This window comes from Eutrigla gurnardus (genome assembly GCF_963514095.1).
Source record: "Eutrigla gurnardus genome assembly, chromosome: 5".
Classification (NCBI taxonomy): Eukaryota; Metazoa; Chordata; class Actinopteri; order Perciformes; family Triglidae; genus Eutrigla; species Eutrigla gurnardus.
In genome coordinates, this window is record NC_139919.1 from 28,997,064 (window position 1) to 29,013,710 (window position 16,647).

At 42.7% G+C, this 16,647-nt stretch overlaps 1 protein-coding gene across 1 annotated transcript; it reads left to right on the plus strand.

Annotated features, from left to right (window-relative positions):
* The first annotated feature begins 12,647 nt into the window (after positions 1–12,647).
* Positions 12,648–16,239, plus strand: cfap100 (cilia and flagella associated protein 100). Its single transcript, XM_084010243.1, has 15 exons — positions 12,648–12,698; positions 12,798–12,854; positions 12,932–13,041; positions 13,140–13,332; positions 13,411–13,475; positions 13,703–13,866; positions 13,956–14,036; positions 14,117–14,271; positions 14,371–14,455; positions 14,591–14,627; positions 14,715–14,869; positions 15,294–15,423; positions 15,507–15,709; positions 15,841–15,934; positions 16,009–16,239. Exons 1-15 carry the CDS (start codon positions 12,662–12,664, stop codon positions 16,132–16,134), a joined length of 1,692 nt encoding a protein of 563 aa, XP_083866369.1. The 5' UTR covers positions 12,648–12,661; the 3' UTR covers positions 16,135–16,239.
* The last annotated feature ends 408 nt before the right edge of the window (positions 16,240–16,647 follow it).

Here is a 16,647-nt window from a genome sequence, read left to right on the forward strand (position 1 = left end):
CCAGATTCAGGGTGCCGTGTGAGGGAGGAAGGCTTGGGGAAGGTGGGGCTCTGTGGCCCCGTCACGGAGGATCCGGTCGGGGCCCGACGGCCTCCGTCAGAGCAGCAGAGCTCGTTAGCCGGGGCTCAGACCGCCACGGCGAGATCTCGTTACCTCGGCGGACTCAGAATGGACCGTTAGACGACGCTGCAGAGATTCTGCAACAGTTTCATGGTGTTTGACCAGGATGTGTGCAATATATGTACTGTTGTGATTGCCGTTTGTTTATATGTTGGTTGTCATGACAGCGCATTAGGACAGAAAAAATAAATAAGTGAACGGAGTCGAGAGAAGGGGGCAATATTCAGAGAAAAGAAGTGGCAAATGTGTGAGTTTATAAATATATATAAACAAGTTGCTTGGTTCTGCTATCACCGGATGTTTGCCGTTGCTATGACAACAAGTGAAAGCATCTTAGCTCAACCTCCCCGATCAATAAACAACCATAAAATGACAATTTGTCCTCATATAAATAAAACCAACAATAAGCATCAACATCATCACCCTAAGGAGCTTAACGAATCACAACATTATTTAAAAACTGTGCTGCGTTCAAGAGTACGTGCATTTGTGGAATGGATCTTAATCTAGAACGACAGCAAAACCCAAATTAAGAAGACGTGCAGAGAGAAGTAGGAGGAAGAAGGGATGGCAAGATGAATATGAGGTTATTATATAAGATATATATGATAAACACAGCGTGGACATGATAGATGTTTGTGTTGCATATTTGATTGGAGTTATGGAGAAGAGGCGGGACTAGACAAGTGAAAACTTCTTCCGACTCCTCATCGGACAAGCTGTTGTTTTTGATAACTTCATATATTAAGTTTGGTTTTATGTAAATCAATTTTACATGTTCAAAATAAACTAAACACGTACGAATTGTAAAGTCACAACATTACTGAATAATCAGACGTCTTCTTGCTTCTTGTTGGAGCAGATAAGTCTGTCATATTTCCTGCTTGCTTGACTATCACAATAAAAGCCTCTGGCGACGGATCAGCAGGTCATCTCTGGCCTCGCCGTGATGGATCGCTGTGAAACCACGCGGCTTCAATCCACGCCGTGTGTGCATGAATGCAACATGTGCCTACACCAGAAACCCAAATTTGTTCTCCCGTCTGATGGATCGCCTAAATGAGTGAGTCGCTGTCAACACGCTCTCACTTTTGACAGAATTGATGTAAGAAATAAAATCTTTGTGCTATTTCTGTGCTGCATGGAGCCTCTGGTTTCCAGGCCGAGCTGCTGAGGAGAGAGCGTGATGGCCAGGTAGGGAGGGAAGCAGCTCTCTTGTGCTGCGGGTTACGATTGATGAGGCTCATTGTGGCAGCGCAGGAAGCTAATGAGTCAGAACCACGCGTCAAGCTGTCGGGAAATCAAACCGAAACAACAACAACAGAAAAACCCCAATCTGCAACACCAAGCGAATGCAGAGGGAGACAGACACGCAGCTTATGCCACGGATTCAACTGTAATCCACTTCCTTAACGTTATATTTCAGCTTCGGCACAAACTGAAAGTCAGCACATTTCCACTCAGAAACCAAACATGCCGCCCGGAGAACGAAGGAGCTCCTCTGACGGGAAACGATGCCGACAGAAACACAATGTCTGCTTCTTAATCTGCTTCTCAACTCTCCACAGCTCTGAACCATCCGGGACCAGACTAATGGACTCGCCACATCACAGCAGCGACCACAGAAACATCAATGCTTTCTGCAACATCTCCACTTTGATTGGTCGAAGTTTAAAGCTGCATTCGTTCACTGTTTTTGTCCACTAGGGGCAGCAGAGCAACCCATCAGACCCCATTCAGGTTCAATGTGTCCGTTTACAACCAAAAATCTGCAAAACTAATGACATCACCTGCTTTTTCTTAAAGCTTGTGGGTTTTGTTCAGTCATACGATGCTTCGCCCGACAACTCATACAGGAGCAACGCACACTTTATAGTCGTTTAGCTCGTTTTGTAGTAATTTAGTGTCTCTTTGTCCCTCCTTTGCGTCTCTTTGTAGTTGTTTTGTGTTTCTTTGTATTCCTTTTGTCTCTTTGCACTTCGTGCCGTAGGAAAACACGAGCAGGAAAATCACCCTTCAGCTGCAGGGATGTTGATTTGGAGCAGACCGTGACCTCTGACCCCCCCAGCAGAGGCGGAGGAGGAGTCAACAGGAGAATATAAAAATAACATTGAATTCCACACATGCATGTTCAGAAGAAAGAATATTGACGTAAATCCTTTCCTCCGGGGATGGCAGCCCACCTCGCTGTCCTCCAGCTCCTTTCTTTATTACGACTCCATGGAGACGAGGGGAGATGAGAATACAACACACGACTTCTTCACATCGAGGCCATAACCGGAGTGTGATTGACAAACGAACAAGCAGTCTGAAGGCTCTCCTTTAGCCAGAAGGTTTCAAAGTGTGATGATACCGAGGAGTCCTCCAGGAAGAAACAGCTTAATATCTTAAATCTCAGTTAGTACCGTCTCTTCAGTGCCGCTGCTGCCCACCATCCAAAGGAAGCATCATCCGGAACCATTATCCACTTGTGAGTCTGATTGGGAGTCATTTATTCTCTGCATCGCCCTGCGGGCCTCTCATCTACTTCGGTGAGCCTGCCCACCCGTTACAGGAAAGCACTCCACAACATTCGAGTGCCACTGTAATGCACAGATGACAACTTTTCCCCTCTTTCTCGACAATTCTGTCACTCTCACATGAAGGTCAGGGCTGTTTGTGATCTGGAAACCAGCCGGAGAGAAGCACGGAGGTCATCTTCATGGAGAGGCGACTTCAAAACTACTTCAGGAAAGGTAGAATCATAGACTGTTTATAAAAAGAGGATGAAGTCATCGTGATGTCACCCATTTTTAAAGCCTCAAATTCGGCGTTTTGGCCGTCGATTCCGATTTCCGTCCTGATCTTGGAATTTTTGCATCCAGTGAAGGAAGTGACCATATTTGGACTGTGTAGGAGCGACGGGTGGATCTGATGAACACAAGTGGCAGAGCGGCACCCTTACTGGAGCTGGATCCATGTGGATTCTGGTGTGAAGCTGCTAACAAAGTTAGCTTCATAATTAAAAATGTCCCTTTGTGTCCAGTCTTTATGCTAAGCTAGGCTAGTCTACTTAACGCACAAACATGAGAGTGGTTTAAAATCTAAGGGCAGAGAAAAAGCACTTTCAAAAATGCTTAAATTATTATCAGTTTTGATGTACGATATGCCAAATTAAACTTTTCTGAAAATAACTGTCAATCATTGATTTGTTTAATTTTAGCAACAACAGAGACACGTGACGTGATCCAGCATGCAGCTGTTGTAGGCGGTAGGCTTTTCTTTTTTCTTCTTCTTCTTGTTAAACAGGCGGAAATGAGGCGTTCACACATTTATAGATCATCTCTGGTGATTGTGAACGGCGTCTGTCGGGACGGTGGGAGACGTGAGAGGAGGCGTGCATGTTGGTGAATGTTTGCCCTGCAGCAAAAACGGTGTGTTTCTGTGCACATGTGTGGTTTTCATGAATAAATAACCACGGTGGAAACCTTTAAAGTCATAAAGGTGAAGAAACAGCAACGTGAGGAGGAAGAAAACATGAAGATGTTCTTATAATGATAATCAACCTACTTACTAATGAAAGCAGTGAAACAAGTGAGATATTTAATAAGAAGTAACGGGTTGTTAAATTAACGGAAATGTCTTTTATTTAAATGAACCTGTTTCACTGCAAACGCCAACATCTGAATTCATTCTAACTTTTCTTTTGTTTGGATGATTCATTTCATTTATTAGTCTATTTGTATCACTTTTCTTACATGTATATAACTAAGTATGTATGTACATATATTTAGCACTTCTTATTGTAATATACTCTATTTTAGCATATCATTATTTATTTTTATTTCTAAACTTTAGTTCTTTTTTATAAAAAAAGAAAATTGGGTTTGGGTTTGTTAATCTTCGTTTATCTTTTTATTTTATTTTATTTATTTATTCATGTATTTATTTTCTCAGGACCAATGTCAGGGAATTACGACGGCGTATCAGGAAGGGAAAAAAAACGAGAGAGGTGGGCAATACTCACAGATAAAAAGTTGATTTTGGGATTTGCTACTTTATTATTTTATTTTGGCATTTATTTTTCTAATTAATCCATTCCAACGTGTGACAACACCTCGTTAAGGTCCTTAGGGTGATGATGTTGATGCTTATTATTAAGTCAAGCATCCGGTAAAGCATCTATTATAAAGTAGCAAATCTGCAACTCTTTTTTCTTATAATATCACCCCTCTCTCTCGACTCTGGCCCTGAAACAGGGAATAATAATAATAATAATAATAATAATAATAATAATAATAATAATAATAATAATAATAATAATAGGGAATGCTCCGTTAAAAAAAAAAAGTTTCAAAAAAGAAACAAGTAAGATTAAACTAATTTCATACTGAAACTGTTTTCTTTTATTCTCATTCTTGTATTGAATCCCTTCAAATGACATTTTTTTGCTCACCATGCAAAACCAGAAAAGAATAAGAACTGTGTCGTCGGGACGAGGCTCACAGCGATGTCCCAGCGGCAGACATGTTGGGAACACGATCCCAGTGTGTTCCCGCTCCGCTTCCCCAGTCTTCTTCCCCGGCACCCCCCCCTCGCCCCCGACCGGCAGCAGCAGATGTAGCCACATAACGCTTTACGGAGCCGTTTCTGCTGAGCCATGACAGAAAACAGGGTGACACCAGATAACCTTGGCATCACTTTGACACAAAACACACACACACACACACACACACACACACACACACACACACACACACACACACACACACACACACACACACACACACACACACACACGACGGCATGTGTCACCATGTGTCATCGTTTTAAATCTCTGCAAGCAACGTGAAGTCGTGCGATCGGGACTGGAGGCCAATTTCAGGGTGCTGTGACTTTATGAAAGCAAATGATAGAGAAAATAATCCCTTTAAAAACATCTTCAGCACCAAGCAGACTGTTCCAGAGCCCTCCAGGTATTTTAGCCAGCCGTTAGAGACTTCAGCAGATAACAAAACAAAGAGTGCTTCCCAAATCCCAGAAGATTATTACACCTAATGGATCGTGTTGCTGTGACGAGGATCCTTCCTGTAATGTTCCCACTTTAAACCAGCATCGTCTTATTAAAGGGGGCGACAACATACACTCTTTTTATAAAAGAAGTGCACGTTGGTTTGTGGACCTCGGTGTTGAAGCCTCGAGTTGCAGTCCCAATCTTGGAATTATTGCAACCAGTGAAAGGAAGTGACCATATTTGGACTGTGGAGGAGCGACGGGTGGATCTGACCAACACAAGTCATCCTAGAGGCTAATTGCTCAGTTAGTGACATTCAGTTGTACATTACTTTTCAAGATGAATTGTGAGATACTCCACATAATAGGGAAAAATAATTATCACTAAACAGCATGACATCATAGTAATATTGTTAATTGAGCATTTTTAAAAGATATTAAAAGTTAAACATGATATATTTGTGAGTAAGCTAAAAGAAATTCAGCTCTTTATCAACCCATCATCTCTCCATTTATCTAGACATGAATGTGAAGTCATTAAAAAAGTATATATATATATAATATTATTGTTTAATATGTATTTTGTTTACTGCCTTTTCAGTAAAAGGGACAAAATGAAGGAACTCACTGTCAGACACCTGAAATTGTGACTAATTCAGCAACAATCTTGTGCTGAAATTTAGTTTTTACACTGTGCTCTCTCTCTCTCTCTGAATTATATTCTTATTTATATGTATGTTTTTATAGTTTAATAATGTTAATCTGTATTATTATTTTTAAACAAAAGCCCTACTAGGGACAAAAAATTAAGAAAAAAAATAGCTTTGGCTAAAACATCAGATGACTGTTTCCAGCTTATGTTTTTGTATCGGCCCCTATTCAAATAAACTGTATATATAATAAATAAATAAATATGGGACACTGCTGTGATTCTGGCAAGATAAACGTCCTATATAACATAAAATAAGCAGGCTGTTCCTGTTCTACAGCACTGAATCTGCTGATGGTTCAGTTTCTCCTCAGAGCATCTCCACATCAAGGTTACACTGAAGGATTCAAACCGACGCCTGTGGACAACCTGAGGACCGCCAGCATTACAAGGGAGCCGGTTAACGAGCAAAGCATCATTACCTTCGCTTGCAATCTGATGCTAAACTGGGTTTTCTTTGTCCCACACACACTTCCATACAAAACACTATGATTCTATTGAAACCGGCATGGTTTTTGATCCATCGAAGCTCCGCCTCCGTTTCCTGGCCTGATTGCTGCGAAGATCTTCGCTTCATTTCGCCTCTTTATTGAGGCAGCCGCTGTATAAATAGGCTGGCTGGAAATAGACCGTCACTCTCAGAGGAGCGTCTCAGGAGACGGCCTGGACCGACGGCCAGGTTTCCAACAGCGAGGTAGATGTAGGCCACATGACAGACACACATCTGGACTTCTGTGGAATCCCTTCACACGTCCAGAAGAAGAAGTCGTAGACAGGGAAACAGCCTTTCAGAGGAAACTTTGATGCACCAAAAAATGTTTTCCTTCCCTCCTGCAGCCAAAAAACATTTATTCATTTAATATCCATTTACTCTTCTATGCCTCATTTACCGTGTGCCATGGCGTCCATATGCAGTTATCCTCTGCAGAGTGTGCAGGTCTGTTTATCCCAGATCTGAGTAATGCTAATCATTACGTTGTACATGAGCGGACATGTTTTCCCCAAAGACTTACGTGTTCCTCACGAGGCGCTAAAGGAAAGATCATCTCAACAATATCCATCAGATATATCCGAAGACAATGCAACCCCTGGGAATAACGTCTGAACTTCCTGATTAGATTCATTTTTATTTTTTATTCGGCCTGCAAAGCGCCATCTGTGTATGTACATAAAAATATGTACCGTTTTAATAGGAAGGATGTTATTTTTTATGTTATGGTGGGAGCAGGCTGTATCATTTTATAATGTAAGAAAGGAAAACAGTTGCATATTTGATATTTTCAGCAGACGCAGAGCAAAATTCACATTAAAGTTCCAGTCGGCAACATGTTTTTGATCATATTCACTGAAGCCGACACTACGCTCCGATAGAACAACATAAATCATCAGGTTTTAGAAAAAAAAGTACGTAGAGCCGGTTTGTTTTGCAAAAAATCGACGGATCATCCTGTCCAATCAGCACGCAGGGCTGTGTTCGTGCACACAGAGAGCCCCTCCCCCCTCGGGTCGTACCACTATCACAGGGGGGAGGCGGAGGGAAGTAGCAACAAGCTTCCAATTCCTCGTTAAAAAGCCAAAGGAGGAGGTCCAAAACAACCAAGGAAAAGAAAACACCGGTGGAAAAGAAGGACAAAAAGAAAGATGGCGACGGTGCCCGTGATAAAACCAGAGTCAACATCGGACCCGCGTTTCAAAGGTGGCGTGATCTAAGGGAGTTCAAAGGGCACAAAGTCGAGGGGGAGGAGCTCGGTGGTCGTGGGGGAGGAGCTTGGTGGTCGTGGAGGAGGAGCTCGGTGGTCTTGGGGGAGGAGCTCGGTGGTCGTGGGGGAGGAGCTTGGTGGTCATGGGGGAGGAGCTCGGTGGTCGTGGGGGAGGAGCTCGGTGGTCGTGGGGGAGGAGCTCGTGGTCATGGGGGAGGAGCGTGAGAGTTGTAAACATTCAAAATCTGACAGAGTGCCCTCGATCCGCCAGATTTGCCGACTGGGACTTTAATTTGGAGTCATAGAATCTAATATTCATCTCTTTTAGCTCTATTTTGGTCTCCACCAACTCCCAAGGGAAATATTTTGCTCTTTGGCTGCTAAACATTCAACAATGTTCACCAGTTGCCCACGTCGATGCTGATACCGGTGGTCGGGCTGGAAGATTAATGCATTTACTTACTTACCAGAGACACTATTAATATTAATAACATTTTCACTTCCCACCTCCGTGTAAATGTTCCGGAGTTAGCTAATGAGCTCATTTCCATCCGTACTCCCTGGGTAAATTAGCCTCCGACTTTTCTAAATGGTGCTTTTATGCTGCATTTGCCAAATAAAAACTGCTTTTTGATCGTGGATTGGATTAATTTAGTGGTGGTGTCATGTTGGCACAAAGAGACAGAGATGGAGAGAAATTCTCAGAGGAGTAAAATGGCTGCTGAGAGGAATCTAACCCAAATCTCCTTCATTTTCCGTCCCTCGAGTGGCGCGGCGCATCAAGGGGAACTGATTTTCATGCAATTGTCTTCTGATTAAAATCTAATCTATTCTTACACCTCGGTGATGAGACCGTCTTCGTTAGAAGTGTTCCTTAAAAAATCAGGACTTTCAGCACCAGACGATGCATTTGAAGCATAAACGGTTTCTAAGAAGTGGACGTCGTCATGGTAACATCATCCGTTGGTTTTATGGACTGCGGGTTTGAAAGTTCGCCATCTTGGATTGTTTTGCAACCATGAAAGGAAGTGACCATATTTGGACTGCGGGGTGAGCGACGGGTGGATCTGATGAACACAAGCCTGCAGAGCGCCACCCTTACTGGATCTGGATCCATCTGGATTCTGGGGATTTAGCTCAGGTGCTAGACTGGGTCAGTTATTAATGGAAGAGTTGGCAGTTTGAACCCCAGCCCTACATGCCAAGGTGTCCTTGAGCAAGACACAAATCCCCAAATTGCCTCCGAAATGCAAATCAGGGGACTGTTCCCCTTAGAGATGGTTAAATGTCCACAGGAGCACTTTTTACAAGGTTAATCAGATTTTCTCTTTAATCCCACTGGAAAGAAAACAAATATCAAAGTAAAATCATTAAACACTTTTATTAACCTGAGGCAATTAAACATGGTTTAAATGAAGTAAAAACATTTTGGGCCAAGGTGAAAGAGCTCATTATCCTTCGTCATTAGAGGTTTTTGTCTGTGAGGTGGATCCTCAATAGTCTCAATGGCAGTTCATTTTCCTGAGGTGTGATCCACGTACGACACATTTGTCACCAAAGTGCTTCCTATTAGAGTTGTTCCGATTCTGATACCGGTATCAGAATCGGTATCGGGAGGGGAAAATGGTATCGGAACATCTCTACTTCCTTTTGTTGTAAACTGGAGATGGTAAGAGGAGGGAACTGTTGAACATGCCGAGGCAACGTTCCCACAACACTGCAGCCGGAACACAAAACTCCATTTCATTTCATTTCATTTCACACGTTAAATCCTTTCCCCCTTGAGACGTCCTTCTGCTGCCAAACAGTCACCCGAGTATCCGGATACAGACAGCATTTCCTCCAGACAGGACCGGTCCGCTGTCTGCTAACGAGTTTTTAATTATATGAGGATTAATTCTGTTGGGGATCAAAGCCGACAGGCATGGACGGACCCCCCCCCCAAAAAAAAAATATGCAGTGGTACATTCCCACAACCAGAAGAACTGTCACAAGAACATCTATTTCCAAATGGAAATGTTTAGTCATATTGATTTTAAATTTAGACGGTATCCTCTTTAAAGACTCTGTGTCAAATATGTTTATAAGTAAAGTAAAGTGAAAAGTTCTTTACATAAAAAAAACAAGCACTAACTGAGCTGGCTCTGCCAATAGATAGACATTTGGGGGATTTGAATAATGTCTCTGTTCTATCGGTTCTTTATGTCAAGCAGTAAATAATGATTCAGAGTAAAGCGGCTTCTGAGCGTCTTATATTTAGAACATGCGTTTCCAAATTCCCAATTCATGGTGCTAATAATGAATTCAATTAAACAGATCGTCGTCTTTGAGGACAGCAAAGGAAGAACATAATACCAATTATAATCAATTGGGCACATTCATTGAATTCTGAGGCTTTGCCAATAACAGCTGTTCCAATATTAATTTTCATAATACTTGACAAAAATACCCATGTGAGACAGAAAGTGAAGACTTTTAACAGCTGATGACACAAATGCAAAGGCTTTAGAGGCCAATGAGATGCTGTTAATACAAGAAACAGACGTGTCTCTGCTGGCTGTGAGAAAATATTACACCTGAGAATTTAACTAAATCAATGACAACCCTAAACTGGAGAAAATCAACCTCCACCGCTGCAATAGAACCACAATAGAACTACAATAGAAAGAATGAGTGTGGTGGTCAGCAGCCTTTATTCAAAAAAGGAAGAGGAGCTCAGATTGTCTTCATTGTGGAAGATCAGCAAATTAAACTTGACTTACATGGATGAAAAAGGCAAAAGCAGAAAGTACAGGACAGAAGGCCCCGACCTTTAATCCATCCATTTACAAACACTTTCTTCATGTATGTGAATCTGTTTCTTTTGGGATTATTTTAAATGAAAATCGAGCTGATTACATGCAGGAGGACACCTCCGGTTCTGAAAAGTGAAGCCAACACTGAAGTGCCTTAAACTTGCATTCTCTCTGCTGGCCACCAGGGGGTGACTGCTCTCTGATTGTATAGAAGTATATGAGAAAATGACCATATTCTCTCTTGATTATCTCCGTAAACATGAGTTTAAAATGATCTTTGTCGAGATTACGGTTTAGACTTTACACCTACAACTCAGAATAAGAGCAAACACAAATCACTGACAATCCTCAACTTCCCCTGTGTGACTTTATCCTGTGGCCTTTCGTCAACAGGTGAAACCTGCTTGGGTGTCATCATGTGACCAAAGTATCAGGTCATGTGATTAAAGGCAGTTATTTTTCTTGAAAGCTTGACAGCAAGCGAGCCTTGTGTGAACATTCAATTATCACATTCGCATTTACGGGGATCCCTGAACGGCCGACCGTCTTGTCAAGTCCATAAACGCATCACTTGTAATCAAGATTTAATTAGGACTAATTATTTTTGTATTCACACATGAGCAGACTCAAAACTAGTTGTCTGTTCAGACATGTTTTCTTTTATCTGGTCATATACAGACGTGCATCTTGTGTCTGTTTAAGGTGGTGGCGTTAATTACGTTTAAAGAACGGCTTTCGATGTCATTATGCACATAAGGCTGAATGTTCACCTCTTATATAACGCCGAATATCCACTGTCTTTGAGCTACAACGCGGAGGAGGCAGAGGCAATCTGTAATTCTCTAACAAGCCATGCAACGCTGCAAGAAACCAGCTGCTTACCAGCTTATCTTCATATCGTGACACACTCACACTGTATGCACAACAACTTCATGGGAACCGCCACTCAAAGGGACTGGCTTTAGAAACTTATAGAAAACTAGTCCGGCCACATCGTTCGTGAAGATGGGACAACTATTACGCAAAAGTTGGAAATGTAAAGCACCTAATGAGGTTGATTTATGTCGCTGACAAGCAACGGATTCTTAAAATCTGAATAAAACATCCTCTCTTCCTTACACAACGTGCCCTTTTAGCGATGTGGAGAGAGAGCCAACTCTTCCCCTCAGGTGTGTGTGTGTGTGTGTGTGTGTGTGTGTTACTTTAGCCTGACAATCTGACACCGGGATTTCCTACAAGCAAGTGTAGAGCGTGGGCTGCTTTGTTGAGCTGAGATGTGCAGGGTCATGTGTGGATGCGTGGGAGGGAATGTACAGTATCAGGATCTAAGTATACACACACACACACACACTTAAATCTGAGTTTCTCTACAAAGAAAAGTGAAGAAAAGACAATTCAACACAGCAAATATTGTTTGCCTTTGACAAATTGCATGATGTGTGTCTGCCATCTAGTGGAGAATGACTACGACTGTCCCAAATATTTATGTATGTATGTGTTATTGTGTGCTTGTGATCTCTGTGTGATTTGTTGTTTGACATGTACAGCACCATATATAATAATACCTTAATCACCTAAACGCACACAAACCATGAATTCTAAAGTAAAATAGGCGAATTACCGAGAGACCGTGAAGGCAACGCGGTTACCCAGGCAACAGTACACAAACAGAACAGCCGTCTTGAGTGACCTACATGTTGCATTAACAGCGTTATTACGCGGTAGGTTGAATTAATTAATTATTCTCCTAAAATGATGTTAGTGCGTAATACCGTTAGCTTTATGCTAATAGCTAGCCCTATATCCGTGTATCGCGAGACTAGAGCTAACGTGTAACGGTAGCTAGCTCGGCAAGCTAACGTTTTCGCATACTTCCATCGTAAAATGCGTCTAATGTGTTGTTAAAGTACACAGGAGCTCACGGGAATATCGAGTTAAACTGCTTTTATGCCTGTGCTCAGAATCTGTAGGTTTACAGAATTTGGAGGAACACCGGAAGTAACGTACCGTGACGTTTTACAAGTTTAAACTTTATTATTTATTATTTCTATAGCGCCTTTCATACAAAACTACTGCAATACAAGGTGCCTAAACAATGCAATGAAAATACAACAATATAAAGGAAAAAACAGCCGAACAATGAAAATAAATCAAATATAAATAAAAAAAAAGAGAATGCTAAACTGAAAATGTAAGTTTTAAGGTTCTTTTTAAAATGCATTGACAGATTGAGATGCCTTCAGCTCCCCCTAATTCAATTCAATTCAAAGCTACCATTTGGCTCCAGCTGTTTGTCCTCAAAAACAAATATCCATATATTTTTTTCTTCTCTAACCTGCAGGTAAATGAGCGTTACCTCAGAGATGTCGTCACCACCTCCACGTAAATATTTGCTCTAATGCACAAACGTCAGACAAGAAAGACGCGTTGCAAAAATAAATAAGTAAATCCAAAGTGATTGATTGATCATGTTTTCAACAGAAGGAGCAGAAATGTCTCCAGGCAGCGCTGTGGTTGCTGCCAAATCACCTCAAACAGGTACGGAGAGCAACGAGAGAACAGTGAAAATGTAGTGTTTAATTTAAAAAACACATTTTCTCCATCAGGTCATGCAGGCATGAGGAGGAGGAGGAGGAGGGGGGAGACTCCACAGAGCCCCTTCAAAGTGCCAGACAGTAACAGCATTTTCCTGCAGAGCATGAATGAAAAAGAGGATCGGAAAGAGGTACAAATGTGTTATTTTACACGCTCTGCAAAAAAAAAAGAGAAGAAAAGCCCTTCTTCCTGTGTCAAAGTCCTGCTGCGGTTCTCCTCCGTGCACAGGAGACGCAGAAGTTCCTGGCTTTGCCAATTGATGAGAAGACGGCCCACGCTGCTCGAATGAAGGCCAAGCTGAGGAAAGAGCTGGAAGGAGAAGAGGAGGAGGAGGAGGAGACGAAGAGCCTGAAACAAGGTGGGACGCTTCAGCCTCAACAAACAGGCAGACATGAGCTGAAGATGGCCATGATGAAACGAGGTGAGGGGTGGGGGTTTGCACGCCATCGCCATGGTAAATTTGCTCATGTAAATGTTAACTGTTGTCCTCTGTCTCCAGAAAACGTTACAAAGGAGAGCAAACATGACTTAATCTCCATGCAACGGCAGAAGGCCGTGTTGGAGGTAAATTATTCTGAGAGTCGCTGAGATCTTGATGAAAGTGGAGAAAATCTGGATTCAGTCTGTTTGATTTAATGTGAAAAATCAACCCTAGTCAAGGTCTAACACGGCTGTATAAAACCTTTTGTGGCTTTATTAAAGTCTGTGAAAATGCTTCAAGTGAATTCACTTCATTGGCTAAAGGCCTTCGAGTTCATGTTCTATCTTTGCCCTCGTTCTGCCCTCCTCAGTTATCTCTGATGACGAAGAGGTCGGAGATGTCGAGGATGGACGAAGCCCTGGCGAAAGAGGAGGCGCAGCTGAGAGAGCTCGAGAAGATCCTCGAGACGGACAACCTGAACTTTGAGGCGTTCCTCAGGGAGAACGAGAAGAAGTCGGTGGAGGCGAGGACGCTGTGAGAAGGAGCACCGAGACATCGGACACGTCGGGCGCTTTAAAAAGAGTTGCATTGAAAAAAACACCGGTCTCGTCTCTTGTTTCCAGGTTTGAACGGGAGGCCAAGTCCAAACAGGAGAAGAACGTGGAGATCAAGAAACGGACGGCTGAAATAGGGACGATAAAAAGGTTGCTCAGATAACGCTCTATAACAAACACGAACATGACTGTTATGTCATGTGGAATTTAATCCGTTTTCTTTTTCGTAGGGAACTCGCCAAGTTTGAAGAAATCCTGATCGACTACAAGCGATACAAGGAGCTCCTGCTGGAGTTGTCTCCTCCAGAGTGGCAGGAGGCCCAGAGGAGCAAGGCTTCGAAGGCTGAAGTCCTTTCTGATCCCGAGGAGTCGGCTGTTAGGAACGGCAAGTGGATCGACATGAAATAGATGTCCTGATATCCAACGATCCTGATATTCTAACCGATAACCAGGATGGTGTTTGTGGTGTGATTTGTGGACGCAGGTGTGGAGAGCAAAGTCTCCGGTCCAGGTGAGGAGCTGCCTTCCATCAGAGAGACCCGGATCTCCTCGGCCTGCAGCGACACACAGTAAGGAAACTACTACTATATACACCACTAAGTGTTCAGAATAAGGCCAAAGAACCACCAATATGCTTCAAAAAGACACCTAAAGTATATTTCCTGTGGAATGTCCGACACCAAACCCCTTCTTTGTCCTTTCAGGACCTCCAAACTGGACAGCGACAACTCGGAGTACGAGGTCAGTTTTATTCTGACTCTTTTCTTTTTCATCTCCAGGATTTCTTCGCCGTGCTCTCTTGCCCACGTTTGTTTGTCCTCTCTGCAGGATGAGCCAGTGCTGTACTTCACCCATCCCCAGCAGCTGCTGGAGCTGCTGACGGAGCTGACGGAGCAGAACTTGTCCCTGATCCAGAACACCACGAGGGTGGAGGAGACACTGGAGGAGCTCCGACAGTCCACGGAGAAGACCAGCAAGAAGATGTAAGCATCACGAGACGAGGGTCAACTCGACATTTTACTTTCAGACCTAGTATTGTTACCCTTTTGTCTCTTTAGCACACTATTTACTCTTATCCACTTGGCATGGGATGATGAATATTTCATCATGATTATCTGGCCAAAATAATTGTGATTCACTATATTATCGCGACAATCGTCAAAATGTGCCTAAAACTGTTAAAACGGCATCAAAACAACCAACAACAACAACCTTTTTTTGTGAAAAACAATCAAGTAATCTAAATTAAGATGATCATAAATCATAAGGTCTTTCTGTTTGAATAAAGGAATGATAAACTCTTATATATATTTTTTTTAAATCAAGCTCTATTCTTCACTTTCTTCATATTGTGAGTGTTTTTTTGTCCCAACCCTCCACTCTCCCAAATCTTCGTTCTGTCTGAAGCGAAAAGGACGAAGAGCAGATCACGCTGCAGATCACCGACCTGAACCAGAGAATCGCCGCGGAGAAGGCGAGAGGCACCAAGCTCAGACAGACGGTCCAGCTTCACGACTCGCTGAAGACCGCGGACCAGGTCTGGAAGCAGAACGGGAGTTCATTCAGCGGACGTGTGTTCGGTATCACGACTTCTCGTCATTTAGTTCCTCCTCCTTGCAGGACGCCATGCTGGACGCTCTGGCGGAGAAGGTGGTGGAGGTCCATCGCTGCTGCGTGGATGACAGGGTGACCAACCTCAGCACCTTGGAGAGACTGACCGGCATTGAGAACCACATGGCTCTGCTGCTGCAGGGCCTGGAGAGCATGCCTGAAGGGAGCTTGAAGATCATGAAGAAGATCAAGGACAGTGAGAAGAGGAGCAGGTATGTCTCAGAGAACATATAAAAAGTTGACAGGGCAACAAAGTCAAGCGTCTTCTGAAGGTAATCCCCCCCGGAGTGCTTTGCATTGAATGTTTTTAACATTTACTGTTCATGTCCGCATCACGTTGCAGGCAGCGGGAGGAAAAGCTGAGAGAGCAGACAGAGAAGCAGAAGGAAAGGATGAGGAAGTATATGGAGAGATCTCTGGCCAACTCCAAGAAAGTAGTACGTCCTTTATAATGCGTGGCACCGAGTCCTCTGAAATACATGAGACACTCACGGCCCCCGTTTTCTTTCAGTGTGCGAGGAAGCTCATGCCCAGATGCAAGCCTGTCGGCCAGCAAGTCAGAGTCAGGAACGTGGACGACGCGTCCGCTGAAGACGAGCTGTATGCCTACCTCTTCGGCTCGGAGGACTTTGAGTAGAAACCATCGATGTGTATATGACTGGATGACAAGTGTAGCATTATAGTGTGACATAAAAGACCAGAGCAATACTTTCAGGTGTAAAATAACTAATAAAGTACAACAAAGCAGTCTGATATGTTAAGTACAGAAATGTACTCAAAGTAGAGAGTAAAAAGTATCCATATAAAGCACATTTCTACGAGTGGGAATTGTCATTCACCTCACGATTCAATTCGAGTACGATCCAGAGGGTCACGATTTGATTATTTTACGATTCTCGATGCATCTCTATTTTGGATTTAAATATAATGCAAATTTTCCCTTCAAATCGTTCAAACCAATTCCTATTGTTGAAGACATTATAATAGATTGTAGATAAATTTAATCAAATGCATAAAAACTAAATTAACAAGCCTGATTTTAAAATGTGAGTAGAACATACAGATATTTGTTTTAAATGTAGGGAGAAGTAAAAAGTTGTCCGAAAAATAAATACCGTACTCAGGTTAAAGTACAAGATACCTGAAAATC

What these genes read in the sequence shown, in the direction of transcription:
- cfap100 (XM_084010243.1), top strand. Translation starts at nt 12,662, where the DNA reads ATGAGCGTTACCTCAGAGATGTCGTCACCACCTCCAC. An exon ending in GGCAGAAGGCCGTGTTGGAG is followed by an intron (nt 13,476 to 13,702) that starts GTAAATTATTCT and finishes TGCCCTCCTCAG; the next exon opens with TTATCTCTGATGACGAAGAG. An exon ending in TGGCCAACTCCAAGAAAGTA is followed by an intron (nt 15,935 to 16,008) that starts GTACGTCCTTTA and finishes GTTTTCTTTCAG; the next exon opens with TGTGCGAGGAAGCTCATGCC.